The 16,468-nt window shown below is 40.3% G+C and overlaps 1 protein-coding gene across 1 annotated transcript in view; it reads right to left on the bottom strand.

The window, feature by feature from the left end:
• Positions 1-16,468, bottom strand: part of LOC141016246 (cGMP-inhibited 3',5'-cyclic phosphodiesterase 3A-like) — a 51,020-nt gene that overhangs the window by 14,487 nt on the left and 20,065 nt on the right. The window contains exon 2 of the mRNA XM_073490502.1: positions 420-665. Coding sequence (XP_073346603.1) covers positions 420-665 — 246 coding nt within the window. The remainder of the gene's footprint in view (positions 1-419; positions 666-16,468) is intronic.

Genomic DNA, 16,468 nt, shown 5'->3' with positions numbered 1-16,468 from the left:
ACTCTGACATGAACAAATATGAATGTATCTGTGATTTGCAGAAACATTACCCGCGGAAATTTTATCCCAGCGCCTGGGCTGAAAAAGTTGACTCAAAATGTTTTCGTAACAGAATTTCTTTCTTGCTTCTGTCTAATCTTTTTATTTATCTTTTGAACGAAGACTTATTTGAGGATCCTTTGGAGCCACTGCTACACACAGGTGTTGATTTTCCTATCTGTATCAATCAGCTTTGCAACAGAGTGCAGCTGTAATTGAGGACAATTACTGTAATTCTTACAATGAAGCTTCTAAGAGATTCTGAGCGGGTAATCATAACTTCCTTTTAGCTGCTGAGTGAACTTGCAGTTTCCATCCTTAGTCTGTGGTATTCGTAATTATGGTTCAGTCACTGGACATTATCTCAAACAAACATTTACCTTTGGGATGGCCAGTCTCTCAGTCTTTTCGGGCCCTTCCTCGGAGTCAGAGCAGGTGTGTGTGTCTGCGGGGAAGCGAGGCCGGTGGAGCGGCTGGAGGCTGATCTGGGTGCTGAGGAGGTTGCTGACGGCCTTCAGAGAGCTGCAGGTGTTGGGGGGAAGTGAGGGGTCCGCCAGCAGGTCTGAGATCAAACCGTGGGCCTCACCCATCACCGCGATGTCCACCACCACGCTGGTGCCGGAAGACTGGAGAGAGTAGAGAAGATTGAGATTGAAGGAGTCATAAGAGTGGTCCATACATCACAGCCATAAAAACATAATTAATAAACATCCCACAATATTCTTATAAAGAATAACACACCCTACACCCACACCATCCCCTCTTTCCTAAACTCAGCTGTCATTGATGTGACATATTGACTGATAAGCCCAAAGGATCATCTATGTCATAGGTCAACCATGTGTGCTCTCAATTATAGATTCTATCGTTAATGTCAACATGTGCTAATCAGCTCCTTGTTAGTTTATAATCAATTTCCTCACAAACCTATCCACATGTACATGCACACACAGACATGTACATGCATGCACAGTATATAGTGCATGTAAATGTAGCATTGGTAATTAGCAAAGTCTAACCATTTAAATGTGGAGAAAGCGAACAACACGATTTGTTTAAAATCAGAAAATCAGAGCTTAATATTACTGTAACCACAAAGACTAGATGTCCTGCACATTACAACTTTGACAGATTTTTTTAAAGCAACAAAGTGGCACAACTGGAGCAAATGTATGAGGTTGTATCAGCGTACTACGCACCAAACAACTGAACTGTGAGACAGAGACAGCGGCGACGAGGAGTGTGCACTGCAGAGACAGAGTTGAGGTGAGTTTACTTTGCGTCGGCTGAGCTGTGGCTCTCCACTGAACTCTGCATGAACTGTGTTAAAAAATACTACCGTCAAACCCTCCTACTCATGCCTGTGATGTTGATAGTTTCAATCACAAAATACAAATATGTTTAAACTAGACTGACCGGACCAGAAAGCAAAAGGTTGATACATCTGAACCTGCTTCTTGTTGTGTGTGTGTCACTTGATGTGTAGCGTAGGGCTCTTCGATATTGGCTTAAACTACTATTGCAATACTTTGACATCAGCCTTTAAAACCAGGAGAAGACAAGTTATGTCACATTACACAAAGTGGGACCCAAATGCAGACACACAGGCAGACTTAACGAAAAGCGAGTTTTAATAACAAAAAGATGAAAATCCAAATCCAAAAATGTAGCAGCAAAAGGATGATAAGAAAACAGGAGAAATCCAAGAAACAAAAGCAAAACAAAGTACAAACCAGAAATAACGAGAGGAAACAGGAACCAAAAGCCGAAAACACACAACGGGAAATAGAAATAGAAAATAACAAAACCAAAAACTCAAACTATGACAAGTTATATTATATCATGGTATAACGAAATAATAATAATATATCTCCGAGCCCTCATTCAGCCAAACAATAGTACTGGACATTGTTTGCATTTCGACATGCCTATGACATCAGTTGTTGCTGAACTTTATATGAACCTTATCGTCTGAGTATTTTGGCCATCATTAACCGGATGTTGAGCTGATAATACAGATACCTCTGCTACTTGATACTTGACTTGACTGGAGAAAAGCGACTAAAAATAAAATGCTGCAAATTTAAAAATAAAAAAGTAATAAAACGTGAGTGAGGTCATGGAGCAGGTTAATCATCGCATTCAAACTGGCTCGGATGGTTTGTTGTTTTCTACTCCTCCTCTCCCCCACTGGGCCAACACATGAAGCCAATCACGTGATCACTCAATCCATTCACTCTCCCTTCTGCCTTGGCGACTGCTTGTGTCTTTGCCTCACTTTTGTATTCAGAGGTTTTTCATATCCTGATCCAGTTCTCCTACTCCGTTTGCAGTTTACTCAATCACAGTTTATGACTCACATACAGATATTTGTCCCCATTACAGCTTAATCTTAGGTAGAAATAGACAAAAGATGTGTGGGTGGAGGTGGTGGGAGAAACATAAAACCACCTGCCCGAATTTAAACACAGCGACAGATGATTCTCATAATTTGCTTCCTTAAACAGATTGTATTAGCTCTTCAAACAGGGCTGTGATGTGATGAGTAAATGCATCGTAGAAAGATAGTTTCCTGGAAGAGCGCGTGTCTGTATGCGTGCATGTGCCGGTGTGCATGTGTCACCTCAACCTGAACAAAACCCATTAGACCACTCCAGAGCTTTATGACATCCTGCTATTGTGACATTCACCCATTACCTGGCAGTAATGGACTCTGTTCAGCTAATGTCAGGGAGAGAGTGAGATAAAGGGGCCTCGGATATGCCTGTGACTCTGGTTCTCTGTGTGTGTGTGTTGCAGCTGCACTTAGATTTCTGATATTTTAGCATTTAAAAGAGAAAAAAAAACAAAACTACAGTATTTGTGTGCATTCAGTGCAACGTGCATGAGCATTTGAGCTGATGAAGTGCCACAGAGGGCTGTCCTGGTTGAGACACAGTGGTGAAGGAAGGCGAGGGAGAAGGTTATTGATTCCTCCCAGCATAAAGGCCCACAGGAGACAGCAGGGGGGGAGTGATGGTCAATGAGTAAATCAACAGTGGACACACGCACACACGCACACACGCCGACACACACACACACACACACACAGAGGCATTCATGTCCCAGAATTGCCCCTTGGGATCAGCCTGTCAGGCTTTCAGGGTTACATAGTACATGGTGCGCACAGAAAGATGGGTCATAGTCCCTCAACAAATGCAGCGCATTGTAACTGAAGACAATATTAAACACTGGTCTGTGGTGACGTACACAGAGATGCAAAATAAGATCCGTGTACATCAAGCTGCTATGAATAGAACTACTGATACGGATCACTAGTTAAGCCACCTAACATCATCAGTGTTTAAAGGCAAACCAACATACGTTCAGAGCATCTAGATGGATCATTTTATGTACATTACTAAATAGATGTTGGCTCTCAGGTTGTCAAAAGTATCAATACTTTGTTTCTTTTTTATACCATGTGTTTAAAACAATACGATCTCTGTTAACGATAAATTCGACAGTATAAAGAGGATGATGCTATAAAAAACAGATCCACAGTCAGGTACTGACATTATTACAGATGTGTTGGCATGTGTCCATTGACATTTCCTGTACCAGCACTGTGTGCGGGTTGTTAATAAAAACATTTTTTTTCCTTTTTTGTGTGCCTAGGAGGTTTTTTTCCCTGTTGTTCCGTGTTATAAAGAAGGTACTGAGTATTGCTTTTCATACAAGCAATAGATCGATGTTTAAAATTCTGGTATCATGACAACCTTAATCTACTTGATACATCTTCCACAAACAAAGTGCTACCAGTGAACCTCATGTGGTACCATCTCAAGTTTGTGTTTCGTGAGACACGTTTACACAGGTTAAGCAAAGTCTGTATTTATCTCCTGGATATGATGTCACATCAACTTTTTCAGAAGCGAAACATCTGTTCCTCAGCAGCCACATTATCAATAAAGTTTAGAGTCGATATTCCCACTTTCTGCATGTGCTACAAGCATAAATACACATTTGCAGCTTATTTAGTTCAAGTTAAAGATGCTTTGATGTTGTACTTGACTATCACCTTTAAACATCAATATATCCGATCTCACTATAAACTGCTAATCAGCATATTTCTTACTTGTTTAGTTGTCCGACAACAGAAAACAGATGTTTAAAATACATTTCTAAATGACAGACATGCCGATTAGTGCAGGACTAATATTATCACATGACCTGTGTCTTCAGTGAATTATGGTAGGTAATGTGTAGTATTCTTACTTCCAAATTACCGACATGGCAGATTTGCATGGGATTAAGATCACAGACGTCCTCCACAATTATTACAAATTAAATAAGGTCCCCAGGTAATACTTGTCCCTTGTGAATAGGGTTTAAGACAGCGTTATATGATATCTTTCACCACTGGAAATCCCCTTATTAACTCATTTTCAGCATTAAATTACTTCAATATTTTGTCCTATAAAAGGCAGCCAAGTGCAAGAAACTCAAAAAACACAGTTAACCTGACTTTAGTTGAAGATCAGAATCACAATCGGCTTAACTGACCGAATTCGTGTACACATACAAGGAATTTGACTACAGTTGTACATTGCTGGTAGTGTACTTATAAAGCCAACACAAATTGAACAACAAAGGGAAATAATGGTGAAGAATGACGAATGGTGAGCTGTCAAGATAAAGTGCTATATTTTGATCATAATGCTTGAACCACACACACTATGTCTATGTTAATATCATGGGGGTGGACACTGTCCACGCAAGTGGAGACGACACAGATACCAAAACAAATTTCCCCTGCTGACACTGGCTCAGAAACATAAAGACACTGTCCTCTGCCTCCCTCTTCGGATTATGTTCCCCCCAGATTCCAAATTCTCCTCTTCTTCCTCCTCTCATGCCTGCTATTTCCCACTATTTCAGTATTTCCCACTCTTCCCCCATCCCCCAGCCCCATCTCCTGAGAGACAGTTAGAGGATATGTAGGCAGATCAGGCATAAAGGCAGATACTGAGAGCAGAGCAAAGTGAGAGAGAGATAAAGAGAAACAGAGAGAGAGAGAGAGTGGTGGTGGGGGGGGAGCTGGCTGAGTCCACAGGCAGGCCGTGACCAGTCAAGTGAAAAAGAGAACGGCTAACTCGAGCGGGCCAGCTGAGCTCCATCCTCATTTACAACGACTGTACATACAGCACTACAGTGAGGGGCTGCTCATTGTTTCTGTACTACGACACCAGAAAAAATGTAGCATATGTAGAAAAGCCTTTTACACCTTTGTCAGCTTTAAGAAGGAATGCTGAGGCAGTAGTGGCCAACAGAGCACAGCCAGAGGCCAAGTTCATGCCCTGGACACAGGTGGATGGCTGCAGGATTGCAAAGAGTTGCAGGATTGTAGAGCAGAAACGAGGCTATTAATCCTGAAAAAAATGTATCTAATGATTTTGTAACAATGACTCGCACAGCATGTGAAGACGCATGAACACCCGAGAGTACCGTTTGTGTACATTGTGCAATACATCTACCCTTTCTGTCCTGTTCGCGCGTGCAACGCTGATGCAAACAGGAGAAAATCAATAGATATCTGCTGCAATTGTTCTTCAAGTTTGAGTTGAAGATAATGAAACTATGTGAACACACTCTGTAGATAACACACCCACCTACCTAGGACATGCTGCTTGACAAAAAGTACCCATCTAAGAACAATAGTGACACTGAATCTCTCCACGGTGACTCACGAACACCGATCCCTCACATGCATAATTGACCTAAAAACTAGGCTGTATCAAGAAGCTTAATTTAGACATTGCTTCAAGTTGTCCTATTTAAACCATCTCATCATTACTGATTAAATGGCTTTCCTTTTTCTGCTCACACACATCCGGAGCTGAAGGGGAGAGACTCCAGCTAAAACCAACCTGTTTGGGAGGATGTGTGTTGTCCTGATGGCGTCCCATGATACTCGCCGAGTGCCTTCTCTGCATCGTTCAGATCTTATAAGCTAGATTCCTTTCCAAACAACAGCTTTATGCTCTCTCCTTCCTTTTAATCCTCAAATGTCACAGTCTCAATCCAAAGCAAGTGACATTTCAATAATGTAGCCCACAAACACTTCCTCGCCCTCTCCTCCGCTCTCCTCTTCTCTGCCGCCTCATGAACCTCCCTCTGTCCTCTCACCCGCCCGCCCCTGCCTCCGCGTCTGCCAATTGCAGATGTTCACCGGCGGATGAGAAAACCTGCAGTACACAGGAATCAGTTGTATTGAAAATACCTGGTTGCTAGGATACGTTGGGACAAAGATCAGAGTGAGTCGTCTGTGAACCATAAAATAGTTGTTCGGGGCTCAGTTGGCCGCGGCCGAACTACGCCCACTACTTGTCAAGTGTTTCCTGTGATAGCAGGTGATGCATGACAACCGGGCAGTGACTGATGTTTATTATCAGAAGAGGGCTTTCTGCATCAGGAAACTGAGGTGCATATTGATTCATTAAAAGTCTATTAAGATAGTAGGTTTGTTCTTGGCGGAAAGCTGCAGGTCCAGTGTGAAGGGAAGTGGTGGGGAAAGTCAAACCGATGATATTCAGTATAAGGTGAAAGATATTAATCGATGACCCTTTCTCCAGATTTGAATGATTTTCAATTTCAACGTATTAACTGTATATGACGACTGAGATAATCTTAGGCGAGCAGCGCCCTGTGTTTCAGCATGCCAATAACAATATGTGCTCTCAGAATTTAAGAAATTGGGAAAATAAGACACAATGCAAACCATCTGGCAATAAAATGAGGTCATAAATGTGGAACGAGAGGTGACAGCCCACCCACTGGAAGGTTATGGAAAACTGAACCAACCGTTCTCAAAGTTTAGGATGCAGAAAAAATGTACCACCAATCTCGAATTTAGTGACAAAATAAGCCAAGCTGAGCGTTCATCATGGAGATGAACTGCTCATTTCTTTCCACCTTGTCGTGAGTTTCTTAAAGGGTAACTCCACCAAGTTTACACATATAAGTGTGCTTACGGGTCTACAGGGGAGTACAGTACTACTACATGTGTGAAAAAATTAGTTTACAGCCTTTTGTGGCTCCAGAGGAAGTTGTATGTCATCTGATGAATTGCATCCAAAGATGTCACTCAGTGGCACAAGATGTCACAAGTCACATTGTGGGTACTGTAGGCGCCTTGAAAAGGAAGGACGTGTGGAATATAAAAAAGGTGATATCTCTGGTTCAACTGTATCTATTTGATGATTGTTTTTTACAATGTCCATAATGAGTCCAACAGTGTCAAAGGAGTAAATAGCGAACTGCTTTTCTTGACCTGGCTTTAAAGGTTTAGGAGAGCAGGAAAAAAACCTCATGGGTTCAATGTTACCACAACAATAATCTACTTTACTACTATTCAGGAATTCAGCCATACAACCATCAAACTGTGAACTCACAACTAATTCAAATTAGTTGTTTAAAAACGTCCCACAGTAATGAGTCAAGCTCTATTCTACTACATACGCTGAGAAAAAAATCATGCCACACACACACACACACATCTATCCTCCACTTCCCCCTGGGCTGTACTGACCTGGGATCTGCTTAGCGCTCTCTTGTAGTCCCATTCTGGCTGGCACATAATCTGGAGATGAAGAGCAAAGAAAGAGAAGCTACTGTCAGAAGACCGGTCCACTCTGTGACACCACACAGCAGTATCTGAGCGCAGAACTTCTCTCCTCTTCCTCCGTCGTCCCTCCTTTACCCCCTCCTCCCTCCATCCCTCTCTCCGTCAAGCCATCTAAAAATAAAAGAGGAGCAGGCGCTGCTGATGAAGACGAAGAAAAGAACACATCGCCCTTTATGCCGGAGGGCTGATCTACATATGGCTCTCCTAATCAAACACCATCACCACCACCTCCACCCTATATCTGTCCCCTCGCTGCAATCATTTTCCATTTTTGTTCAATAAGAGAGAACTGTAATTCAATTTCACAGTCAGACGTTTAGTCTCCGAGTGAATTTCCTCACATACGACAGCTTTGAAGTTTTCGGGAGACACCTTTAACAGAGCCAGCCTGGACTGAGCACGTAAAGATGAAATCGATAGGGTATTTCCCAAATTATAAGAGGGGTCATTTAAAGTTACAGTAGACGACCAGTGGCACCAAATGGCAGAAAGAGGTAACTGTTTGAATGTGGACACTTCCACACAATGCAGAAACCGTGGAGCGAAGCTCCTCTGACCTACATTTCATGTGACTAACAGCTGGTGTAGTCGGGATGAAGACGATGAAGAAGAGCCAAAAATGGGAAGCCAAGCTCGGACTGACTGAAGAACTAACATCTGCTGTGTCGGAGCAAGTTCTGCTTTTTAGTTTTGATTAATTATTTCATGCACACAATGTTAGCGCTTCACACTCGTAATCACACCTGACAGCAGAGGTTAACCGGAAACTACGGCATCTCAGTTGGACACTCTTCTCTGCGTGAAACGGACAAATAAAATGTGCATAATATAATGTTGTCATTTTTTTTAAAAACACTGCATTAAATTATCTTTGTTCCTCGCCTTACAGGGCCTGTCACCACAACTAACGGCAGTGGTCATCACTGGCATGTGTCCTTGTTTAGGTGGATTTAATACTGCAACTTAATAACCAAGCCAATGCAAGTATTTGAGCTCCAATAATATGCAATTATCAACCAAAGAATCTGGACAAAGTTATCAATAATATTCTAGTGTTTCACTTTACAGTAAAAACGTGCTCTCCAGTTATCAGTTCATTTCATTTTGTTTACATCATGCTAAAGGGCGATGCCTTCATGCATAACAATGATACCCCCCCTGAAATGAATCTAGTGAGACTGTACATTAGTAGTCTCTGTGGGGGGAAAATGCTCCGGCTTGTTGTTATTTCTTTCTGGTTTTTGGTGTCAGGATGCAGTGACGGTGCCCCCATGAAAAATTGTGTCCTGGGGAACTTGTTTTGCATGTGTTGAAGCAAGCCCCGGCATTAAAACGGGTACGTCCCCACAAGAGAAAAGGTAACACCTGCTAGCTTGTTAACATCGTACCGTTAGCGACCAGGTTAACGTTAGGGTAACTTGCCATTTTCAGCGTGGCGGTTGCTTGCTCAGAGTTTGTTGTTGTGTCCTGTAGACATGGCAGGCTGACACCTGCAGTCTACATCCAAGTAGTTGTGGGGATTGAAGACATTTCTAGCTCTTCTGCAGGGACATTAAATTAAATTAAAGTTAAACCTACAGTCAGGAAAATATAACCTACATCACTGTGCCTAGCTAACTGCTATCCTCAGATCAGAGGTCCCTCGCAAAGACTTCCCGCTTTGTTGGCATGTAAATTAGCTTAAACTAGACATTCATGTCTTTGTCTTTTGACCACGATGCGATAACGACAGAGTTAAACCATGAAAACAAAAGTCAGCTCTCAGCAACAATCCCCGACTAGATCTGGCCACAGCGTTTGTACCAAAAATTCAAAAAGACAACAGTAACAAGATGAAGGGCATGCTGTGCCTCCTGAATGTTAGCTACCTGACGTTTGCTATCTTCATTTTTCATGTGTAATGATAGTCTTTTGTGTTATGATAATGACATTAATGTATCTTATAGCTAGTGCTCTGTCGGTCTTTTAAATTGTGCTCAGAAAGCAGTTAAGCTAATGTAAAATCGACTTCTACGTTAATGTTACTTTCATAATTGCAAAAAAAAAACAAAAAAACAATTATTTTACTTGAGTATTAGTTGTGATTGTATTGTTACTTGAGCATAGATTTTCAGTACCATGCATACCTCTGATTCTTGATGATTATAAAAGGCCTCATCATTATGTAATAATAACTGGTCTGATTCCTAGTGTGCATATCTGTGTGTGTCTGTGAGTGTGCGTTGCTGTCACAGTCCGTAGGCTGATGTATAAAACAGCATAGTATGAGTCGACCTGACAGTGCAACTGTCATCCACTGGAGATGACTTTGCATCTTGAATGGCAGATGAGATAATCTGCCTAATACTGCGGATTCATGTTTTATGAGAGGCCCCCAGGATGGGAGGGAGGTTGTTTGGAAGAATAAAAGCACTGAATCACAATGAAGTCCTTGATCTTGTAAAATATGTACACTTCATCTTAAGTGTGTACTGTTCTTTTTTTGTAGATAATGTTAAAAGAGTCAGATACATGCTGCTATATTAAAGTAAGGATGCAGTTGCAGTGCTGCACCATGACGGAAATCAGACATGAGAAAACCATATGAGTCTCTGTTCTCTCGCGGTCTACACACACACGTCAGCTTCTGTCATTTACCCAGGCCCTTAAATCCTCTTTATGCTCTGCTGTCCCTTGACGGCCACCATTACGACTCAAATACACTTCTCATGTCAAGTCTGTAAGACGCTGGGAAATCACAGAGCCCTTAATACACGTCTGAGCCGCATAATGTTTGACTGCTCCATCATTCAGTCTTAAGTAGACTGCTACTAATTTCACTCATGCAAATATAAGCGTATCAGCAGAGGTATCTGCTACAAAAAGAAATTAAATGGGCACTACTGTGCAATATTGGCACTCACACATGTATAAACACACTGTACACTGCAGGGGGAGCTCTGTTTGTTGACATGAACACTGTTAGTCTCTGGGGTGTTTTTGTGGTATGTAGAAAATCTGTTCACACGAGAACATACGTTTAACAACAACATAAACAAAGAGCCGAGAATTCATTCAACCGTGATTTTATAAAAGCGTTCAGTTACATCCATGTTTTAAAATAAATACCCTGGACGGATGCTAATTCACAAACGTTAACAAAATGAATGACAGTAGAACGGAGGATCTGACAATTTATTTTATATATTCACGTCACATCTTGTTAATAATCTGCACTTCTCCTTCATCAATCCCATTATTTTAACAAGATAGACATAATTCAAACTCATAAGCATGCAGCTTTTCAAAGGTTGTGACCCACTTCTTAATCAAAACCAAACTGCCTGGAAGCTAAAAATAAAATGAGAAATTTCTTCGGCTGCCCTCTAGGCTTAAAGAAACATCCGTGTTTTGCTTTGCAAAAGTTACTACTTTCATCTACCACAAGTGCAACACAGAAATATGCTGTGTGTACTTTGACATCTCCGTTCTTTATTGAACCATTCATTTCATGAAATCCACTCTGGGATTGTTTACAGGAGTTGCAGATCTTGCTCTGAAACACACTGTGTGACTGTCCTTAACCCGTCGCTCTTGTTCAAACTAATAATGTCTGATGGACAAAGCCATGTAAGGGCTCCAGTCTATCTTTACACATACACTCCTACGCACTTGCACACATACTCAGAGGCACAAGCGCACACGAGTGCGCACACGTGCACCGACACACACATAAACACACACACTCTCTGTTTGTCACGACTCAGACACTCCAGTCATGAAGAACCCAGCAAGCCAGACCCAAACCCCTACTGGACAGCAACTGTTCTTACTAGATCCCAGCTGAGTTTATACTGCGATGTATCTGAACTGGTTATTTTGAATCATGTCTGATCTCATGTGTTTTCATTTAATTTGGTTGTATAGTCGTAACTGTAGAATTAAAAAAAATAAGGCTGCTGCTCTGTTTTACATTAAGAGAGGCAAATGATTAATATAATATATACCAATAATAAACAGTATTTGATTAGCACCTGTACATGTCATGTAAGATTGGTCAATAGGGAAAAATCAGTATACAATATTGACAAAAATGTTTCCAGAGACCAACATTATGGCAAATGTGTGTAAAATATGAGGGTTAAATGATATGCAAGACAAAAAAATCTATTATTTTGACAGATATTGCAATTGTGGCATGAGTCACATTTTGAGTGGGAATTATATTATTGACATATAAAAAGGATGATGATGTGATTTTTTTTTTCTGTATCAAACAGGCATGTTCCCTCACGTCTGGAGAAAAGGATTTATAGGCTCAGGCATCTCTGTAGCACCACAATGCTTTATCTATAATGGGATAATGTCACACATTTTACTTTTATCAAAAAAATGCAGCTCCTGTGATTTGCACTTGGCTATATGCAGTTTTGGTAATATTCCAATTAATTGTTCAGGTAGTTATTACCAAGTAACATATCTGAAATGTCTTTGAAAGGACTCCCCAATTACCACAATAATTACCTCAACATGTATTGAAATTTACCCCAACATGATATGATAATAATATTCTGCTAGTTTCTAATAAGTAGTTAATAAATAGCTGGTGGTTTCTTTAATACTTTGTCAGGAAAATTCCAACTGGTTCCTGCCTTACAGCTGATCATGCCATTTTAATTTCCAACTAGTAGCATGCCACTGAGGGAAGTTTAAATGCTTAAACATGTACTTCAATTTACTGACCTGCAGAAGTTAGGCAGAAAAAACCAGTTGGACTTTACCAGGAAATGCATTCACAAAATTATCAGCTATGTACTTGTTGGAAAATAGCAGAATATCACTATTAAATAATATCAAGGTATTTAAATACATTTCAAATATGTTGCTTTGTAATTACCACCTACTTACCATTTCCAGACCTGTGAAATGAATAGTTACTATATACAAAAATAATATAAAATATATATAATTAATTAGTAACAATCCAATTGACCAAAAGTCAATAATAGAATAATAACATTGAAGTGACAACATGAGGTTAGATGGTCTGATGGAACAGCTTTTATCATTTTATTTTAAACTCCATCACGCTCAATCAATGCTCCCTGCTGTTACACGTCGCTTTTCAGGCTCCATTATTGAAGTCAATATGTTTGTCCTGTAGTGTTGTTGCTCAACACCCTGATTTTGTTGTAATCCTCATAGTGCAGTAAAAGCAGACAGCTTCACTGATGGTAAAGCATCTTTTCTACACTCACTGGTTCATAATGACTCCAAGAATCACACTCAACCAGCTTTGCCAAATGGATTTGGCAAAGCTGCCTGTGTATGGTTTGCCTGTGTGTGTTCATGAGTGTGTGTGAGAGAGGGCGAGAGAGACTCCTGGGACTCCTGGGCTGGATGATGATGACTCACCCACCCACACACACGATCACACACATGAACTAAGACATGCACTCACCACCGTCATCGCTCAGAACCATGTTAGCGCTGCTCACTGATGCTAATTGTTCCCAATCGGCGTATCAGGGGTCCTGTCAATGCACCGTGAAACCAGACCACACCAGCGATGGCTTATTGATCTCATTACACGCTAACGTCACTCCGTCAAAGCAAGTGTTTGTGTGTCTGTGTGCACATGTGAGGGGCCGATCGGCACATCCATCAGAGCTCTACCACGGAGCCCAAAAAGACCAATATATAGAAGTAAAGATGATCTGAGCATGTAATCAATACAGGACATGTTCGCTCTTTGTACTTATTGAAACAAGAGTCTGAAACCGTACTAGCAGCTATGAGAGGCGGCACATATATAGCTATACTTTGAGCTAAACAGTGTTGGGCAAGTTACTTCCAAAATGCAATGTATCTTATATTAGTTACTTTCATTTGAAGTGATTACTAATGTCTATGTTGTGTAATGACGTACTGATTGATACTTTTGCGTTACTTTCACCAAAATAACGACAGATGTATGACTAGGCATTATGAAATGGAAGAGGGTAATATTACAATAAAGTGTTGATGATATCGAACAATTACATAGCCTAGACCTTTTTAAATAAATTAATAGCCTTGGGCATAGGGATGGGCAGGCTACAGAAGCCCTGAGGGGCAAATAAGAAATTGTTTTTTTCACATGGAATTTTTTTTTTGCCCTTTTTTCTCAGATCGCAAGTCATAAACACAGGAGAGAAAATAATTTAGATTAAACTCGGAAAATGGATCACCAGAAAAAACAAAACAATTCTCACTAGCAGGCAGACAAAGTCTAACAAATTATGAATACTTGAAAATGAGTAGTTCCCTTGGCTTCCCAATAAGTATTACATACTACATACATATTACATACATATACATACATGACTATTACAACTTTGTCATTTTTGTCAAGTGGTGTGGATACTAAAACATAAAATAAAGATAAATGCCTGAACCAAATTTCCCAGGAATCCATCCAGTAACTAGTCAAGACAAATTATGTCATGGTGGCGTTAAGTGGTCTAACAATTCTCCAAACACATGGTTCGGTTCAGACCTCAATCTTTTGAGCCACAGTTCGATTCACCTTTCGTTGCGTTTTCATTTTTTTCTGGGTTCAATTATATCAACTAATATTACGAATATCAAAATAACTAAAATACACTGTGAGGGAACATTTCTTTAACTAGTTAAATAAACTGCACATAAACTATGTAAACAAAATAAGTAAAAGAGAACATCTCTTAAGACCAGTCTAGATATTAACTAAGTTCACCAAACACTTCCAAGCTGCCCTTCCACGATATACAGTTTACAGTAAGCTGTCTTTTATTGCTCCACACATTTCATGTTCTCACAATGATCCCAGCCACGACTTTACATCTACTAATCTCTTTTGTCTGTAGATACAACACACTAGTCGAATGGGTAACAACTGCATACTTATGACGTAGACACTTCTAGGAAACAGACATTAAGGCAAATGTTATGAATAATTGAAAAATTGTTTTGTCGTATATCATTAATGTAGTGCAATTCCCTTTAATTCACTGCATTCCCAGAAGTCACAGTAAGATGGCTTGTTTACGGCAGCTATGAATAAGTAAAAGTAGACTAGAGAGTGGGGAGAAGACAGCTTTCAAAAGCCTTTCTCTAACTGTGTTGCCCATGTATATGTATATTCACAGACAGATAATATATATAGATAAAATATTGAGCCTTGAATCATAGAAAAAAATATTTTCATCATTTAATTTGTATCCCTACCCTTTCTTGTCCCCTGGGAATGGATGTGCTGATGGGAGCCACCAACATAGCCCTGGGCAAGTGTGTGTGTGAGTGTTTCACAGTGGAGTTGCATGACTAAGCCTTTGCATGTACTGTCAAGTAAATGTATGTATGCGTCTTGTCAGTAAATTTAGATTTGTACATCTCATCTTAGTAATTTCCTTCTCATGTGTGACAGATGAACAGTTCAAAAGTTCAGTTGCATGTGATCGTCAGTCCTGTAGCAAGATGCACGCTATCTGTTAATGATGTGTTAAATGCTTAATATAACTGCTAATCCCCACTAATTAAACAACATGCTAAAAAGTTCAGTACCATAAATCTATGGCACCACATGGGCATTAAAGAGGCTGACTGTCTCTTTAAATGTAAGAATGTATGTTCTTCAAAAGGCAAAATTACTACGCAATCAATAGCAGCAAAAATAATGTGTCTGACAAAAAAGGTCTTTTTGAAGATTCAGACTTTTCAACCTGCACTTAATAATGTATGAAGTGCTTTTTCTTCATCAACATTAAATCAAATGACGCTTGACAAGTGACAGGATTGCTAGTATGCCAAACCAACTGAGAATCAACACCCGACTCTGCAGCTCTACACAGCATTAAGACAGTTTAAGCTGTAATATTTTAGATATCTGGACCAACAAAATCAACACAATACTGTGTCTCCAGCACAGGAGCTACCTCAAGCTAACTGTACGATACTTGTGTGATTTGGAAAAGTATGGCTAATGTTTTGTATCTTTAAAAAATGAAAAAAATATACCCAAACATTGAAGCCCTGTTGTGGCAAGGAGGCCCTAAGCATGTGCCTGTAAAGTCTGTGCCCAGATCCAGCCCAGCTAATATATAATATGTAAAATACGGGCAATGTTTCAACAGGGTATGCAGGACTGATTAATGGCAATATTACATTTAAAGCATTACTGCATCCTTGAGATAAAATACCTTGTTTTTCAAGATTTTTCTAACTCACTGGATTCGCCAAGCACAGACATTTCCAGTTAATGTATCTGTAAATTTCACAAAAACAACTGGAATTTGTTCAGTGATATAACTGCATTGCAGTGAATAAATGACAGACTGACTGACTGAATGAATAAATTAACGAATAATCCATAAACACAACATTGAAGCATAGAAAAACAAGAGTATTAATAAAGACAACGAAACCAACAAATTTAAATTCACACCATTCAAAACAGTTGACAACAAAATGATAACAGTGTGCATTCATACTCTTGCACCATCTGCTTGTCATCTTCACTAAGTAAGCTGCATCACACGCAAATATGCATGCACAAAACACGCACACACCATTTCATCCCAGTCTTCCTCCTCCCTCCAAGGCTCCACGGCTAAGTGGAGTGTTTTCCCTCGCGCTGTTGTACCCATGTAAGGCCACTGACGCCAGCTTGTCATTCTCTGCTCTTATTACTGTGAGAGGGGACTGCGTCACAGCTCCAGCAACCCACTTCTCTCTGTCAGCTTCCTGCTCCTGCTGATTGACACT

This window comes from Pagrus major, chromosome 2, assembly GCF_040436345.1.
Source record: "Pagrus major chromosome 2, Pma_NU_1.0".
NCBI lineage: Eukaryota > Metazoa > Chordata > Actinopteri > Spariformes > Sparidae > Pagrus > Pagrus major.
Note: the sequence above shows the minus strand (reverse complement) of the source record. Positions and strands in the feature narration are given on the sequence as shown.